This window comes from Symphalangus syndactylus, chromosome 17 (genome assembly GCF_028878055.3).
Source record: "Symphalangus syndactylus isolate Jambi chromosome 17, NHGRI_mSymSyn1-v2.1_pri, whole genome shotgun sequence".
Classification (NCBI taxonomy): domain Eukaryota; kingdom Metazoa; phylum Chordata; class Mammalia; order Primates; family Hylobatidae; genus Symphalangus; species Symphalangus syndactylus.
Genome location: NC_072439.2, coordinates 50,805,196 through 50,821,878, shown reverse-complemented (window position 1 = coordinate 50,821,878; position 16,683 = coordinate 50,805,196). Strand labels below are relative to the sequence as shown.

At 35.1% G+C, this 16,683-nt stretch overlaps 1 protein-coding gene across 6 annotated transcripts in view; it reads left to right on the top strand.

Annotated features, from left to right (window-relative positions):
• The window catches only part of HLTF (helicase like transcription factor), a 56,707-nt gene extending 41,192 nt beyond the window's left edge, over positions 1–15,515 (top strand). For 2 of the 6 annotated variants that reach the window (XM_063620226.1, XM_055247503.2), the window contains exons 19-26: positions 3,066–3,190; positions 3,685–3,863; positions 5,200–5,325; positions 5,652–5,764; positions 6,115–6,295; positions 10,351–10,431; positions 13,275–13,446; positions 14,286–15,515. In XM_063620226.1, coding sequence (XP_063476296.1) covers positions 3,066–3,190; positions 3,685–3,863; positions 5,200–5,325; positions 5,652–5,764; positions 6,115–6,295; positions 10,351–10,431; positions 13,275–13,427 — 958 coding nt within the window. In that variant the 3' untranslated portion in view covers positions 13,428–13,446; positions 14,286–15,515. Of the gene's footprint in view, positions 1–3,065; positions 3,191–3,672; positions 3,864–5,199; positions 5,326–5,651; positions 5,765–6,114; positions 6,296–10,350; positions 10,432–13,274 lie in introns of all 6 variants that reach the window. The other 4 variants (XM_055247500.2, XM_063620225.1, XM_055247502.2 and 1 more) reach the window with 3 other exon arrangements.
• The last annotated feature ends 1,168 nt before the right edge of the window (positions 15,516–16,683 follow it).

The window sequence follows — 16,683 nt, the reverse complement described above, 5'->3', positions numbered from 1 at the left end:
AAGCAACGAAAGGGGATAGGGAATGCCAAAGCTGTTTTAGTAGGGTATTAAGGAAGACCTCACTGAGAAGATGATATATAGGTAAAGATCTAAAGGAGATTGGGATTAAGGGGTGTTTCAGCCAGAAGGAAGGGCAAGTGTAGATGCTCCCAGCTGGGAGCATGCATGGTGAGCTTGAAGAATAACAGAGAAGAAACTGTGGCTGGATAGTATGAACAAGAGAGAAAATAGTCATGATATCAGAGATATATTGGAATGGAGGTGTGTAACGCGTATGTCAAGGACTTTGGCTTTTACTTTTTAGGACAGGAAACCTTAAAGGGTTTTGAGCCAGGAGAGTGACATAATCTGATTTATATTTTTAAAAGATCACTCTGGCTGCTAATGCTCAGATTTAGGTTATTTGAATAGGAATAGGGTCAGAAATAGGGAGACCAGTGGCAGTCAAAGTAAGAGATGATGGTGGTTTTTACCATAGTAGTGATAAAGGGAGTGAGAAATAATTAGATTCTGTTAAATTGTGAACGTAGAACCAACAGAACCTGCTAGCTGATATGTTATGGCATGTGAAAGAGAGGAATCAAAGATAACTTCAAGCCTTTTTACCTGAATAACTGGAAGGTTGGAATTGCCGTTTACCAAGACAGGTCTATGGGAAGAGCAGAGGTTTTTTTAAGCTAAGATCAGCAGCTCAGTTTTGGACACATTGATCATAGGATGCCCGTGAATTTTCCAAGTAGAGATGTCAAATAATTAATTGGATAGGAGAGTCGAGTTCAAAGTCACTTATGTGTGGATGGTAATTAAAGCCATGAGATCACCAAGGGAGTGAGTAAAGTGAAAGAGATCTAACTGTGAAGACAGCAATGACTGGTGAAATAGGAAGCTTCTAATATTTAGCACATGGTAGGCACTCAAAAGAGATCTCTTAAATTGAAATGCTAAGTATCAGTAAGATATGACCATGCCAGGGAACAATTAGTGTTAGTAAAGGTTATTCTATTTGAAAAAGTTGAAAAAGATTAACTGTATTGAAACTGTTCTCAGAAAATAAGTTGTTTTTAAAGTATTCTTTTTAATAGGCTATGTATTTACTAACATTTATTTAGCACTCACTAGGTGTTATACATTGATCTTAGTGCTTTAAATGTATTCGCAGCAATCCTATTAGGTCAGTATAATTATTATCCACATCTTATAAGTCAGGAAACTGAGGCACAGAGCAGTTTAGGTGACTTACACTGTTGTCACACAGCTAGTGAGTGACAGGACTGATATTTAAACTCTGGCAGTTTGGTTTAGAGCTTGTAAGTTTAATCTTTGTATTATTTTGCCTATTCCTTGCATTCTTGAATATTCAGAAGTGTTTGTTGCCGTAATACTACCAGTACTAATACTAGCAACAGATTCATGTATAGCACTTAATATAGTCCAGGCACTATTTTAAATACTTTACATGTATTAAATTAAATAACAGTAGTTGTATGAGGTAGGTACTTTTACAATGACACTGTTAGAACTGAGGAAGCTCAAGACATAGGTTAAACAACCTGTCCAAGGTTACATAATTAAATTGGCACAGCCAGGTTTCGAATTCATGACCAGCTAGCTCTAAAAATTTGTACTCATAGCCGTTAGGCTATATTTCTTCTGTTGCCTTAAAATACTTAAATATCAGATGGCCTGGTTATATAATTTTTGGATCACCCATTTCCTTAAGAATCTATGTTGTCATTGTACCGCTGTATTTTGTATAGAATGTTTCTGTGGGGAAGCCTGGTTTTTTTTTTTTTTTTTTTTTTTTTTTCCCTCTGAAGTTCAGCAACTTCTCTGTTGACTTTCCCTAGGACATGTGATATTATTTAAATCTTTAGATTCCAGGCTTTTCCCCCCTTCTCTTTCCTGGAAAGCTTTCTTTAAATATTGTTTTCTGTTCCATTATTTTATTTCTCTCTGTGTATGTTAGATGTCTTTTATCTGTGTTCCATAGGTATCATTTTATTTCTGATCTTTCACATTTTTTTGTTTAATTTTGATTTTCTCAATCCTGTTCCCTACATCCTTTTCTATGTTTTTATCAGTGACTAGTCTTTTTTATATTGGCTTTATTGGTTTCAGTGTGACTTTCATTCCTCTGATGATTCACTGTTTTCTTTCACTTTCTTGAGCCATACCAGCTCATCTTTCATCTCTTCATGTTCTCTTGCCATATTTTTTCAAAGCTCTTTGTCTTTGCTTTAAGATTTTTTTTTTTTTTTTGGAGGAATTGCTTTATTGAGTGGTGTTAAATTGTGACAGTATCCTTGGTCATAATTTTTATTTGCTCTGTGGCAACATTTTTCTGCTGAGTTTTCTTTCACTGCCATGTGTCCCCTACCTTTGCTCTCTGCTGATTATTACTTATATTTGAATATCTTGAGTTCTTCTTGGACTAGCTATTTGCTAGTCTAGATGTGCAAAAGGGAAAGGTCACAACCATGTCCCAGACCAGCAGGAAATAACCCAATTTACTTAAGACTCAGGGTTACATGTTGAGTTACTTTAGGTTTTATTAGTACACATAAACAGAGATCAGAAACTTTAGGGGTGCTTGGAGTGTAGAGTGCTGTGCCCGTAGTCTTTTTTTGAAAACACAGTGCACCTGTATGTTTCTGTATTCAGTTTACCTTCCCTCTTTTTTTGATATAAATTTCTCCATGGAAGCTCAAGTCACCAAGCATGCACCCTGTTCCTGTTTCTGCACGTGAGAGTTATTGATTTTCCCCTCAGGGCACGCCATCCATTTTAAAGAATTGTGTTTTGGCAGCTCTATTTGAGATCTGCAGTCATCCCTCTCAGCATCTTCCTATCTGACTTACACTGCAATTGGCAGCCATTTCTCATATATTGTGCCTTATTGTTATAGATCTCTCTTGGTTTTATTAGAGTTTGCTTTTCTGCTTTTCATTCTTGTTTTGGAGTAATTTCTAGAGAAGAAAAGAAAAATACCATTTACTCTGCTGTTTTAGAATAGGAAGTTATTATTGTTTAGGAGACTTAATAATATTTGACATTTTAATCTCTAGGTATTTTAATGAAGGGACTGTCCTGGCACATTATGCAGATGTCCTGGGTCTTTTGCTTAGATTGCGGCAAATTTGTTGCCATACTTACCTTCTTACAAATGCAGTGTCTTCCAGTGGCCCCTCAGGTAGGTAAATTTGATTGCTTCATATCATTGTATTTGTCAGAGATACTTAAGAGTGATAAATTTTTTTTTATGTGGCATACATTTAGTTTATTTTGTTCTGTCAAATGGAGATTGCTTTTAGTGTGAGACTCAGCTAGGGATATATTCAATAATTTTTTTACCAATGGAATGGAATTATAATGAGGTCTTTCCAGGAATTCCAGTGATAGATACCCTTTGATGAAAGATTCATATTGGATCTGCCTTTTATTGTGTGCTGGTATGTTATTATCATGTTATAATGATGCTTCTCTATGAGGTATATTACGTGAGTTGGCTACTATTTTGGCTTCTGAATGTTTCTTAAATTTCAAATTTTAATTATGCTTTTTGCCTATGACAGAAAATGATGAGAGACTTTCCCTACCGGAAAGCGAAACTTTTCCTTATAAGATAGATTAACTTGTCATATTACAAACCTTGCTCTGAAATTAATTTTTCAGCCTTTTCTCTAGGAAATGATACACCTGAAGAACTGAGAAAGAAGTTAATAAGGAAGATGAAGTTAATTCTGAGCTCAGGTTCAGATGAAGAATGTGCAATTTGCCTGGATTCTTTAACAGTTCCTGTGATAACACATTGTGCACATGTATTTTGTAAACCCTGTATTTGCCAAGTCATTCAGAATGAGCAGGTTAGTTTTTTGCTCAGTAGAGGTTCAGTGTTTGATAGAGTAGTGCACCTGTCTTTAATGTAATAAAAGATAGTATATGGAGTTTTGCACTTGGATTTAATAATATACCTTTGATAGTTAATTATTCCAGTATTTTAATAGGTGATATATTTCTCCTAATGCAACACTTGCAACATAAAAAGATGTTCACAGTCAATATCTTAATTCCGCTGTTTATATCATTGCTGTTCAATAAATGGATTGATAATGTGAGACACAAAGGTAATTTTAAGTTTTCTAGTAGTCATACTCTTAAGTAAAAAGAAACATTAAGCTAATTTTAATACATTTGTATTTAACCCAATATATCTAAAATATAAAAAGTATTAATATGATGTGCTTTTTACAAAAAACTAAATCTTCAGAATTTGGTGGTAGTGTATACTTACAGCACACCTCAATTTGGCTTAGCCACATTTCAAGGACTTAACTGCCCCATGTGATTATTGGCTATTGTGTTGGATAAGGTAGGTCTAGATTCTTTTGTGTGGTAGAATGTTTTTGAAGTTGACTACTCTGTTAAGCAGTCATTCAGCTCGGGTAGAATTTTTTAAAACATTTTAAATTAATGTATAACATATGTAGAAAAAATGTATAAATTCATGATTAAATAGCTCAGTGAATTATGAAGTAAACATATTCCTGTATCTGCTGCCTAGGTCCCCTTGTGGCCCCTCCCAATCATTTACCCTCTCCCTCTTCCCCAAAAGTAACCCCATTGTATTGACTTTTAAATAATTTTAGCTTCAGAATTATTTTATTGTAATGGTGTTTTATATATAGTTATTTAAGATATAATCTTATTTTATTAGCAGGTTCAAATGGGTACAACAGATGTTGCTTTGGAATGAACTTGATAGGATTTAACAGATCCTAGTAGCTTTATAAGCTATTATAAGCTTTATAAGCTTAATAGCTTTATAAGCCATTAAGATGGATTTTTTTTTAAAGAATAGTACTAAATAGTGTAGCTGTATTGTATTTAGGTTTAATAAATTGTTATTCATGGATTTTTTTTAAACTTGCTTACAATGTTATAATATTTAGTTTCTTGATTTTGCTTCTAGCTAGTCCAGATCACATACTTTTGCTCCCTCCTTTATCCATTCTACTTACCACATTATGTCCGGAGTTCAGCATGTTCAGATGTCTCTTAAATGGATGAAATCTATTAAAAGGTTTAATAAAATGTTAGCTGTGAGAGATACAGATTTTAGCATACATTTAAAAATTTTTAGGCATATTTATATTTGTTCTTCTGTTAAGTGTTGCTCATACTTCGTTCTTTCTTATATAGCCACATGCTAAATGCCCTTTATGCAGAAATGATATACATGAAGATAATTTATTAGAATGTCCTCCAGAAGAATTAGCACATGACAGTGAGAAAAAGTCTGATGTGGAATGGACGTCCAGTTCAAAGGTAAAGTACTCATGTGCAAATATTTGAGTATTTGTTTTACCTTTATATAAGGAAATATACACAGTATATCAAAATCGTAATTTCTGCTTTCATTCCTGTCATTTTAGTGTTCTGTTGTTGACCACTGGCTTTTTATTTTTAGTGGTGAATTTGAGAGGAAATAGAATGGGTTCAGATTATTAGAGTCTTAATTTTTTGTTTTAAATGAGTAGTCTTTTGCATTTTAGGGAAATAACGTTGCAGGACCTTTTCTTTATGATAAAAACTTTTAAACTAATTTTACTGATTTAAAATGGAATCTGATGGACATCTTAATATTTTTTCAGATTAATGCGCTAATGCACGCATTGACTGACTTAAGAAAGAAGAATCCCAACATAAAAAGTTTGGTTGTTTCTCAGTTTACAACATTCCTGTCTTTAATAGAAATACCACTTAAGTAAGTTCCAGTGTTTTTCACTTTCAGTAAAAGGATTTTATATAATTGTATTGATTTGGATAGCAAAAAAAAAAAACTTAATTTGTTTTGCCAGTTTTAGTCATTTTATCTGAAAGATACTTGGAGTCACAATAGAGAATACTTTCTGGCAGCACAAGAATTTAAAGATTAAGTCCTGAATTTATCAGAAAATGACTGACTCAGTGCCTAGCGTATTAATAAGTGTTCAGTAAACATTTGTTAAGATAAATGAATGAAAGAATTTATTGAAGAGATTTGTAGTTACTTAACTTTGTTTTATTTTTATAATAATAGTGTTTGTTACTTGTCTCTTTTCTTCCCCCAATTAGAGCCTCTGGATTTGTGTTTACTCGTTTGGATGGTTCCATGGCCCAAAAGAAAAGAGTTGAATCAATTCAATGTTTTCAAAACACTGAAGCAGGATCTCCAACTATAATGCTTCTGTCCTTAAAAGCAGGTGGAGTTGGTTTGAATCTGTCTGCAGCTTCTCGAGTGTTTTTAATGGATCCAGTAAGTAGTTTTGTAAATTTTTTCAGAATCTTAGTACTTCTTTCAAAAAAATAAGACAAAAAACTATTTGGTAAATACCTTCATAGTTATAATTAACTGTGAAAATTCTTAGGCAAACTTTAGAAATAGATGACAAAAACTTAGTAAATGTGGATTAAGAGCTTTCTCTTAAGCACTTTACTGAAATCCTCACAACATCCTTATGAGGTAGATACCATTATTAAATGCTCTGTTTTGGCCAGGTGCTGTGGCACATGCCTTTAATCCCAGCACTTTGGGAGGCCAAGGTGAATGGATTGCCGGAGCTCAGGAGTTTGAGAGCAGCCTGGGCAACATGGCAAAACACCATCTCTACAAAAAAAATTTCCAGAAAAGTTACTCTGGTGTGGTGGTGTGTACTTGTAGTCCCAGCTACTTGCAGGGCTGAGTCGGAAAGATTGATTGCTTGGGAGCAACCCAGGAGGTTGAAGTTTCAGTGAGCCATGTTCCTGTCACTGCACTCCAGCCTGGGTGACAGAGCAAGAACCCGTCTCCGAAAGAAAAAAAAGAAAAAAAATGCTCTGTTTTACTGAAGAGGCAACTGAAGCACAGAAAAGTAAATAATGTGCCCAGTATCACACAGTTAGTAATAGGCAAAACCAGAATCACAGTCTATGTAAATATTTAGGTACTATTATGCTATGCTATTCTACTTTTCTTTTATAATAAATCTCTATTAACCGTAATGCTTTTTAGGGTAGTGGTTCATTCAGCCAACAAATAATGAGATCCTGCTTTGTGTCAGTTGTTACAGGCACTGGGAATCTAACTATAAAGAAGACAGACAAAATGACTACCATCACGGTTCTAGTGGTCTTAAGCTTTAATGTGCATAAGAATTAGGTAAAATGCAATTTCCTTTGCATTCAACTTAAGAGACTTAGGAGTTCTAGGATTAGACCCAGGAAGCTGCATTTTTAGCATATATCATAGGTGATTGAGGTACAGGTGGTCTAGGATCACAATTTGAGGAACAAATTATCATTAATGGAATGTTCTGAGTACGTTTTAATGCCTAATACAGTGCAGTCAATTGTGGTTGTGTAGTACAGGCATGAAGGTAGAACAGAGGCTAAAATTCACTTTGAACTTTACTCACCAAGCTGTGTGACCTGGATGTGCATTCACATAGGAGCATGTTTTTCTACATGTACAAAGGGGCTGTTTGGCCTGGAAGGACCTTGGACTAACTCAGTTTCTAATTTGCACTGGGTACTATGTGGGCTAAAGGCAACCCTCTGCTGTTTCTGTGCATTCAGACTTAAGATTTGTGGTTGTAACTTGTTACCTGAAACTCAGAAGACTTTTAACACGTAGGAATTCTACTGAGAACATGTAGGAATTCTACTGAGATATAAATTTTAGTTAATTGGGTGAGGCTACCTTGTTGATGCATATATATGTTTACTCAGGCTTCCTTTTTCCTCCCTCAACTGAGGGTATCCTTCTCAGTAAGATTATAAATAGGGTCATCATACTTAGGCCTTCATGGGTGAATATCATGGATATGGTATAGTCTGTTGTATTTTCTTTTTTTTTTTGAGACGGAGTCTTGCTCTGTCGCCCATGCTGGAGTGTAGTGGCACAATCTTGGCTCACTGCAACCTCCACCACCTGGGTTCAAGCGGTTCTCTGCCTCAGCCTCCTGAGTAGCGGGATTACAGGCACCTGCCACCACGCCTGGCTAATTTTTCTATTTTTAGTAGAGACGGGGGTTTTACCATGTTGGCCAGGCTGGTCTTGAACTCCTGACCTCATGATCCACCTGCCTCGGCCTCCCAAAGTGCTGGGATTACCGGCGTGAGCCACCACGCCCAGCCGGTCTGTTGTATTTTCTTGCCTTAGTACTGTGGATGAAGTTTTAAATCTTTGTTGGCAGTATTTTATGGCTACTATACAAAAATATTTGTAACTATAGATTGTTGAATATTAATTAATCCAGTGATAATTCTAGAAGCTGATTTTTAGAACAAATCCCAAATTTTATTTTTCTTGCTTATAATCTTAGTACCAAAGAGGTTAATACCAAAATAATTAGTATTATAAAGTTGATCAGAGACTAAACGTGTAAACAGTTTTTAAAAATTTACAGAACGTTTTAGCAGTTTTATAGAAAGTTGAGTGTTCTTCATTGAACATATCAAGCTTTCCAGTGTTGTTTCTAACTTAAAAGTCAGGTCCGAGAAACATAATGATTCAATAAAAAAATAAAAATTTGCTCATGAAAGTCATTTACCTTTAAATTTTTTTTTCTTTTTTTAAGAGACAGGGTCTTCCTCTTTTGCCCAGGCTGGTCTCAAACTCCTGAGCTCAAGCAATCCTCCCTCAGCCTCTTGAGTAGCTGGGATTACAGGCATATGGCACTGTGCCCAGCTTTCTTTTACCTTGTCATGGAACATTGTATAAGTATTGGGGTAATATGGCCTGGCACAGAGGCTCACACCTGTAATCCCAGCACTTTGTGGGAGGCCAAGGTGGGCGGATCATGAGATCAAGAGATCGAGACCATCTTGGCCAACATGGTGAAACCCCGTCTCTACTAAAAATACAAAAATTAGCCGGGCGTGGTGGCAAGCACCTGTAATCCCAGCTACTTGGGAGGCTGAGGCAGGAGAATCGCTTGAACCCAGGAGGTGGAGGTTGCAGTGAGCTGAGATTGCGCCACTGCACTCCAGCCTGGTGACAGAGCGAGACTCTATCTCAAAAAAAAAAAACAAAAAAACTCATAGTTTTAATTTAAAATTTAATGATCCTTATCCAAACAATTCATGATACGATTTAAAAACCACTTACCAGAGTTCCAAATCTTTTTGGTTATTTTTCCCTTTTCATTGTTGCACCATTTTACTGTTTTTTTTTTTTTTTTTTTTTTTTTTTTTTTTTTTTATGAGATGGAGTCTTGCTCTGTCGCCCAGGCTGGAGTGCAGTGGCGCGATCTCGGCTCACTGCCAGCTCCACCTCCTGGGTTCACGCCATTCTCCTGCCTCAGCCTCCCGAGTAGCTGGGACTACAGGTGCCCGCCACCACGCCCGGCTAATTTTTTGTATTTTTAGTAGAGATGGGGTTTCACGGTGTTAGCAAGGATGGTCTCGATCTCCCGAACTCGTGATCTGCCTGCCTCGGCCTCCCAAAGTGCTGGGATTACAGGCATGAGCCACCGTGCCTGACCCATCATTTTATTCTTTAGCTTAAAACAGTTCTCATGATCATGTCTGTGTTAATTAGCTAATGGTACTTGTTTAGCTCAGCTTTAAAGTCAAACTGACTTCAAATACTGATACGAAAAATTGCATCAACAAAAAAAAATTTTTAGGACTTATTGACTCTTAAAACCCTTTTTTTTTTTTTTGAGATGGAGTCTCGCTGTTGCCCAGGCTGGAGTGCAGTGGCGCAATCTGGGCTCACTGCAGGCTCCGGCCCTTGGGGGTTCACGCCATTCTCCTGCCTTAGCCTCCTGAGTAGCTGGGACTGCAGGTGCCCGCCACCTTGCCCAGCTAATTTTTTGTATTTTCAGTAGAGATGGGGTTTCACTGTGTTAGCCAGGAGAAACCCTTTTTTTATACTTTTATTTAATGAACAGAGGAAAGTGAAAGAAAACCAGAAAAGGGGGAGAAAACTTTTTTATAAATAGGCCCAAGAATTGTGTCTTTTCTCATATAAATTAAGTCATTTAAGAGGATGTATAACCTTTTTCTGCTGTTAAGCACACATAAATTCTTTTAAAAATGAAAAAAAAAAAACCAAATTGATTTCAACAAATACTTATTTTGGGTGCTGATACATATGTCAGGCCTGTATTAGGTATTAGAAGCAGTAGTATGCGGAGGATGCCTATCATCATTAGTGATTGAGAGGGTGGATTTTTCCCCCAGAGTATTTGTGATGTTAGTATCTGACTTCAGGCAGAAAACTTTCAGTCAGAAAAGGATGAATGAATACTAGTGAAATGAAAGGACAAATGCAAAACACTCAAAGATCAGGGCAGTAATAAAGCAACTCATCCATGTTCTTGTTAGGCCTGGAATCCTGCTGCTGAAGATCAGTGCTTTGACAGATGCCATCGACTTGGCCAGAAGCAAGAAGTTATCATCACAAAAGTGAGTTTTTAAACAAACTACTTTAAGACTAGGTTGATAACGATTTTTACAATTAAGCAAGTAATGCATGAATATATTATTATAATGATTGAGTGGAATTATGCAGAGCAAAATATAAGTCACCTGTTTCCTCCATCAATAATTTAATATATGCTGTTTAAGGGACCTTTCTCTGTACCTACATTTATATTTATGTGTACATCTCCTTAAAAACATTCTTTTAAAGATAAATGGAATTATACTTTATTCTACAACATATTTGTTTCCCTTAAAACTATACATTGGAGACTACCTCATAAGTACATTTAGATGAACACTTTTTTTAAATAGTGGTAAAATACATAATTTACCATTTTGAAGTATACAGTTTAGATGCATTAAGTACATTCATGTTGTTGTGCAACAGCCATCACAATCATCCATCTCCAGAACTTTTTCATCATCTTAAACTGAAACTGTGTATCCATTAAATAATAACTTCCCATTCGTCTCAACTACCATTCTACTTTCTTTCTCTGAATTTGACTACTCTACAAAACCATATAGATACATCATAATGTATTTAACCCATTAAATTTTTTGCTAATAAAAACAGTCCCATAATGAGCATTATTATATATAAATCTTTGCACATAGATGCAAGTAATTCTTTGGGATAAGTTAAAAAAAACTAGAATTCTAGATTTAGAATTTTTATTAACTATCGAGTTGGTTTCAAAATAGGATTTATGTTAAAATTGTTAATTTATGCTTCTGTGGCCAAAAAAGTGCTGTTCTAATTTGCATTTACCTAAAACCTTGAGTATATTTCACATATCTTGTTTATTAACATTTTTTCTGTTAATTATTTATGTCTTCTGTCCAGTTCTCATAGTTATGGTACAAATAGTTTTATAGTATAAAGGACTCCCTGATACAGTCTGACTTTAAATCTTTTGTTTATGTATGTTGAAAATGGTTTATCCCATACTCTTCCTTGTCTTTAAACTGCATTTTTTTTTGGTCATGAAAAAGCTTTAAAATTTTTATGATTTAAAACGTCAGCCTTTTTTATACGTTCTAGGTTTTAAGGTCTTACCTAGGACAGAAGGCTTTATTTTCACATTTTTTCAACTATTCTGTATTTACTTCTAGTTCTTTTGGAAGATTTTATTTTTTGTTTTATGATTTGTGACATGAGTCTAAGCTTATTCTTTTATCAGATGAAGAACGATTTGTTCTGTCACATCATTTTTTTCTTTGAAAATTCCAACTTTTTCCCTACTAGTATGAAATGTCACTTTCATCATAAACTAATTTATATATATTACTTGGGTCTTTTTCTAGACTGTTCTGTTCCATTGATCTCTTTTCCTTTTCTTAGGGCAGTGTTACTCTTATAACAACTGTGGTTTCCTAAAGTAAGTTTTGATACCTGATAGGGTAAAAGGTTCTGATTACCGTTTTTGAAAATTGTATTGGTGGTTATTATTATTACTCTTGAATTGAACTTTAGATTTTGGTTATAAATCCCATTTAAGATATCTTGTTTGAGATTTATTGAATTTATTATTACTTTGGAGAACTATCTTTCTTTATAAATAAGGAATGTTTCCATGTGGGAACATAGTATCTCTTCTCCATTTATGTAGATCTTATATGTATTTCAGTAAAATTTTATTATATAGCTTTAGTTATTGCAGTAATTGGGACTTCTTAAACAATGTTAAATAGTAGCAGATAGTGACCATTCTTGACTTGTTTCTGTTTTGTTGAGAATACTTTCATTGTTTCACATTAAATATGTAACATTGAGACATTCATTCCTAGTTAGGGTATTTTTTTTTTTTTTTTTTTTTTTTTGAGACGGAGTCTTGCTCTTTCGCCCAGGCTGGAGTGCAGTGGGGCAATCTCGGCTCACTGCAAGCTCTGCGTCCCGGGTTCACGCCATTCTCCTGCCTCAGCCTCTCCGAGTAGCTGGGACTACAGGTGCCCGCCACCACGCCCGGCTAATTTTTTGTATTTTTTAGTAGAGACGGGGTTTCACCGTGGTCTCGATCTCCTGACCTTGTGATCCGCCCGCCTCGGCCTCCCAAAGTGCTGGGATTACAAGCGTGAGCCACCGCGCCCGGCCTAGTTAGGGTATTTTAAAATCAAGTTTTTATCAGGAGTGAGATGATCACGTTTTATTTTTCTCTTTGTTAGTGTTGTGAATTATACTAAAGATTCATTCTTGAATTTCTGGGAATGGCCTTTTTTTTTTTGAGACAGAGTCTCGCTCTGTCACCCAGGCTGGAGTGCAGTGGCGCAATCTCGGCTCACTGCAAGCTCCGCCTCCCGGGTTCACACCATTCTCCTGCCTCAGCCTCCCGAGTAGCTGGCTCTACAGGTGCCTGCCACCATGCCCGGCTAATTTTTTCTATTTTTTAGTTAGAGACGGGGTTTCACCATGTTAGCCAGGATGGTCTCGATCTCCTGACCTCGTGATCTGCCTGCCTGGGCCTCCCAAAGTGCTGGGATTACAGGCGTGAGCCACTGTGCCCGGCCGGAATGGCCTTTTTAATATAATGCTGAAGTCATTTTGCCAGAGTTGCCTATATAGTTTGCTTTTTTTTTCTTTATTGCTTTGCTTATCTTGTGATCTGTAACTTCTGTTCGTACAGCCATATTCTTTATATAAGAAAACCATATTGGGTAAGGAAAGCAAAGCTCAGTTCTACTAAATAGTTATTATAGTTTGGTGCAAAAGTAATTGCGATTTTTGCCATTAGGCAAATCTTCATTTAGTTTTTTTAATAAAGATTTTAAATACTATGCCTTAAAAACTACTTAATCAATTTAACTTTTTTTTTTTCTTTTTAAAGTTCATTGTAAAGGACTCTGTTGAAGAAAATATGCTGAAAATACAAAACAAAAAGAGAGAACTTGCAGCAGGAGCCTTTGGAACTAAAAAACCAAATGCTGACGAAATGAAACAAGCCAAAATTAATGAAATCAGAACATTAATTGATTTATAATTTGTGGGATTTTAGTAAGGTCAGTTTGATTGGATACTTAAGTTTTAGAAATGAGAAAGATACAGAGTTTTAGAAATGAGATCTAGAGAACGCATGTCTTCTAAAAGGGGCATATTTATATTAGTGAAGAGGTATTACTGACACAATTTCTTCTATATACGAACCTATTTTTAATGAAACTTCATATAGCAATAAGTTCCGTTATATACTGTGGCCTGAAATAATTTTTTGAGGAAAAAGGTTACTTTGTTATTCAGCTTTTCATAGTATCTATGCTGAGTATTTTCATGTATCTTCCAAGTACTCAGCTTTTTCGTATTTCAAATAAGGTCAGACCTTTTATACTTTTGACCAAATAGTTATTTTCTATGTTGGACACTTAGTTATTTACCAAAGCCTCCGATTTGTGATGCAGTGTTTGTAGTCCTTGTAAACAATATATATAGACTATACAAGAATTAATTTTATTGGGCTTTCAAAAACCGTATTTGCATTCCAGAACCAAATCTTAAATGAGACCAAAGTTCAGGTTAGCACAGGTTATTTTTCCTACAGCTACATTGAGATATAGTTCACATAAGTGACTTGGGAGTTTTATGTTCATGAAAAAATTAGGGATTATATTAAGAGTACTATTTTTTCCATTTTAGTTAAGTAGTACTACACTCATTGTTTAAATGTAACTTGCTGTGTCTAAGGTGTAAATATAGTCTGTGGGAGTGAGAGGCAAACCAATTCTACCCAATTTGATTTGAATATTTTAAATTATGGAACTGCTAAATAGATATTTCTGTAAATAGATAATTTTTATTTATGTAGCTTTTTTTGGAAGTAACTTTATAAATTTTTATAATTCAGAAGACTACTATATGTGAGAGGCGTGATATCTGGATGGAAGTTGGGCTGGATGATCTCCAAACTCGTTTCAACTCTTAAAGACATCTTAATCCTGAATGTAAACAATTGTTACGTGTTTAGAATCAGAATTTGATTTTGAACTTGAGTAATTCATCCTTACAGCTATCTATAGAATTAGTCATCTTTTTTTTCTTTTTTTTTTTTACTTTTTTGTTAATAAGCAAACTTATTTGCTGCAGAATTTGGTTTGACTCCTGAGCATATTTAAAACAAACAAGCTAGAAATTTAGCAGTCAGATTAGGTAGGTGGTTTTATTTCAAAGGGAAACTTTAATCCAAAGAAAGATTAATTACTCTAACAAGAGAAGCTTCATGTTTGATGATACGGATTTAAGAATACCTGAGACTTGACTTAGAGGGTTGGAAGTCATTTGATAGAAAGATGAGATCAGAGACAATGTTGTGTTATAGGGCACACATTGAAGGTATATGCCAAATCTCTCACCAGCTAAGTCCTTTTCTCCCTGTGCCCTGTTTTCTTGCTCAAAGGGAACAGTGAATTAGCCAGCTAGAATCTTCTTGGTCCCTTTTTGAGGCAGTAGCAGGTAAGGAAAGGGCTGATTTTCATCAAAACCAAGACCTTTCTGCAGGGATGATAGTGGAATAATAATTTGGGATTAGCCCACTAGCATTAGGAGCAGTAGGGAAGGTACCTGGCAGATCAAGCATTACACACAAAAAATCAAGTTGATCAGAGTATGGGTTCTCCATATAGCAATACTTCAGTGAGATTAAGTATAAAGAGTTTTTGGCAAAAAACAACACAATCTACTCTTCCTGCTTACAAAGACAAAGCCTTACAAACTCACTATGAAGGTAAAGGGAGGACAGCTTGCTTCTTTGCCCAGACATTTACAAAGTTGTTTTTAAAACACATAAGTTTGGCAAGTTGTTTAAAAAATGTCTTTTTGCTTTGTACAGTTCTGTTAGATGTTGTTAAATTTTAAAAGTTTAATTTAAAAAATTTAATTTGTCCTTCCTAAGAAGGATAAATATATAAAAAAGCCACTGGAATGAAAACTTCTTATATGCTATGCTGTTGTTTTATTATTATATAGAAAAATAACTTTAGAAAAATATTGAAGACATTGTATTACCACTTGTGATTCAAACAATTTTGTGGTTAAAACTGGATTTTAAATTTAAAAATCAATAAAAATTTCAAACGTTTATTACCTTTCTCGGTGCCATAATTTTGACTTTATCTTCAAATAAAATCCTTCATTAATTGTGACATTTCTATGCAAGTGTTGCATTTTTTTGAGAGTACATGAAGATTACTGTAACAGAATAATGTACTCATATCCTACCTTTATTTTGCTCAATTTTACTGGTTGAAATTCTTGTTCAGAAATCAAGAGTGCTTATTTAAGATGCCTTGATCTAAAAACATGGGTCCCAATTAATTTCCTCATCTGGAAGAAAAAAAGGAGTTGTGATAATACCTATATATACACAGCACTCAATCAATCATTGTACATTTTGTCCTTAAAATTACAGCTCTAGAACTGGAAATAGAAACTAACCCCTATAGGTAGTTTGTTACCAGTGAGTACTAATGAAATTATCTTCGGTAGTGTGTGCTTTGTTTTGGGGAATGGCAAAGACATTGCTGTATTTTTTTCTTGTTTTATTTATAGTACTTGTCAAGGTTTATGCATTAGCATTTGGATGAGATTCATTAAAAATATAAGGGCACATTTGATGTTTGGCTCTTAACAAGAACTCAAATGTTTAACCTCAAGTTTTTAACACATTAAAATATCTGCAAAATGTGTTATACAGCAGGACAATATGGGTATAAGGAGAATTAAGGTAAACATTTACTTTATGCATAAACCATAGCTCCATCCACCATGGAGCTAATCTCCAAAGGCATGGATTTGACCTCTGTTGTGGGCAAGTTTGTCTTACAACCAAAGGTCATACCTACCACTGCAAGGGGATAAGTATATATGGATCACCTCTGCAAATATAAATCTTGTAATTTGAGTTACTCTTGCCTTTTTATACATTTTACTAAGAAGTAACTTTTAGTATTCTGGACTCCCTAGAAAAGATTTTCCAATATATGTATAGCTTTACATGGAAAAGTTAGTTAATACTTCACCTTAAGACACAGATCACAGAAGGCAAAGAATGTTTATTCAGTGATTTTCTAGCCAAATAACTTGACAGCATTATATGCTATGTCTTATGGTAAGCTTGTCATTCTTTCTGATTCCAAAAGTTAATAGCCTTCACTAAATACTTATTTGAAATTTAAAAATTAGCTGGGCATAGTGGCTCACACCTGTAATCCCAGCACTTTGGGAGGCCAAGGCCGGTGGATCACAAG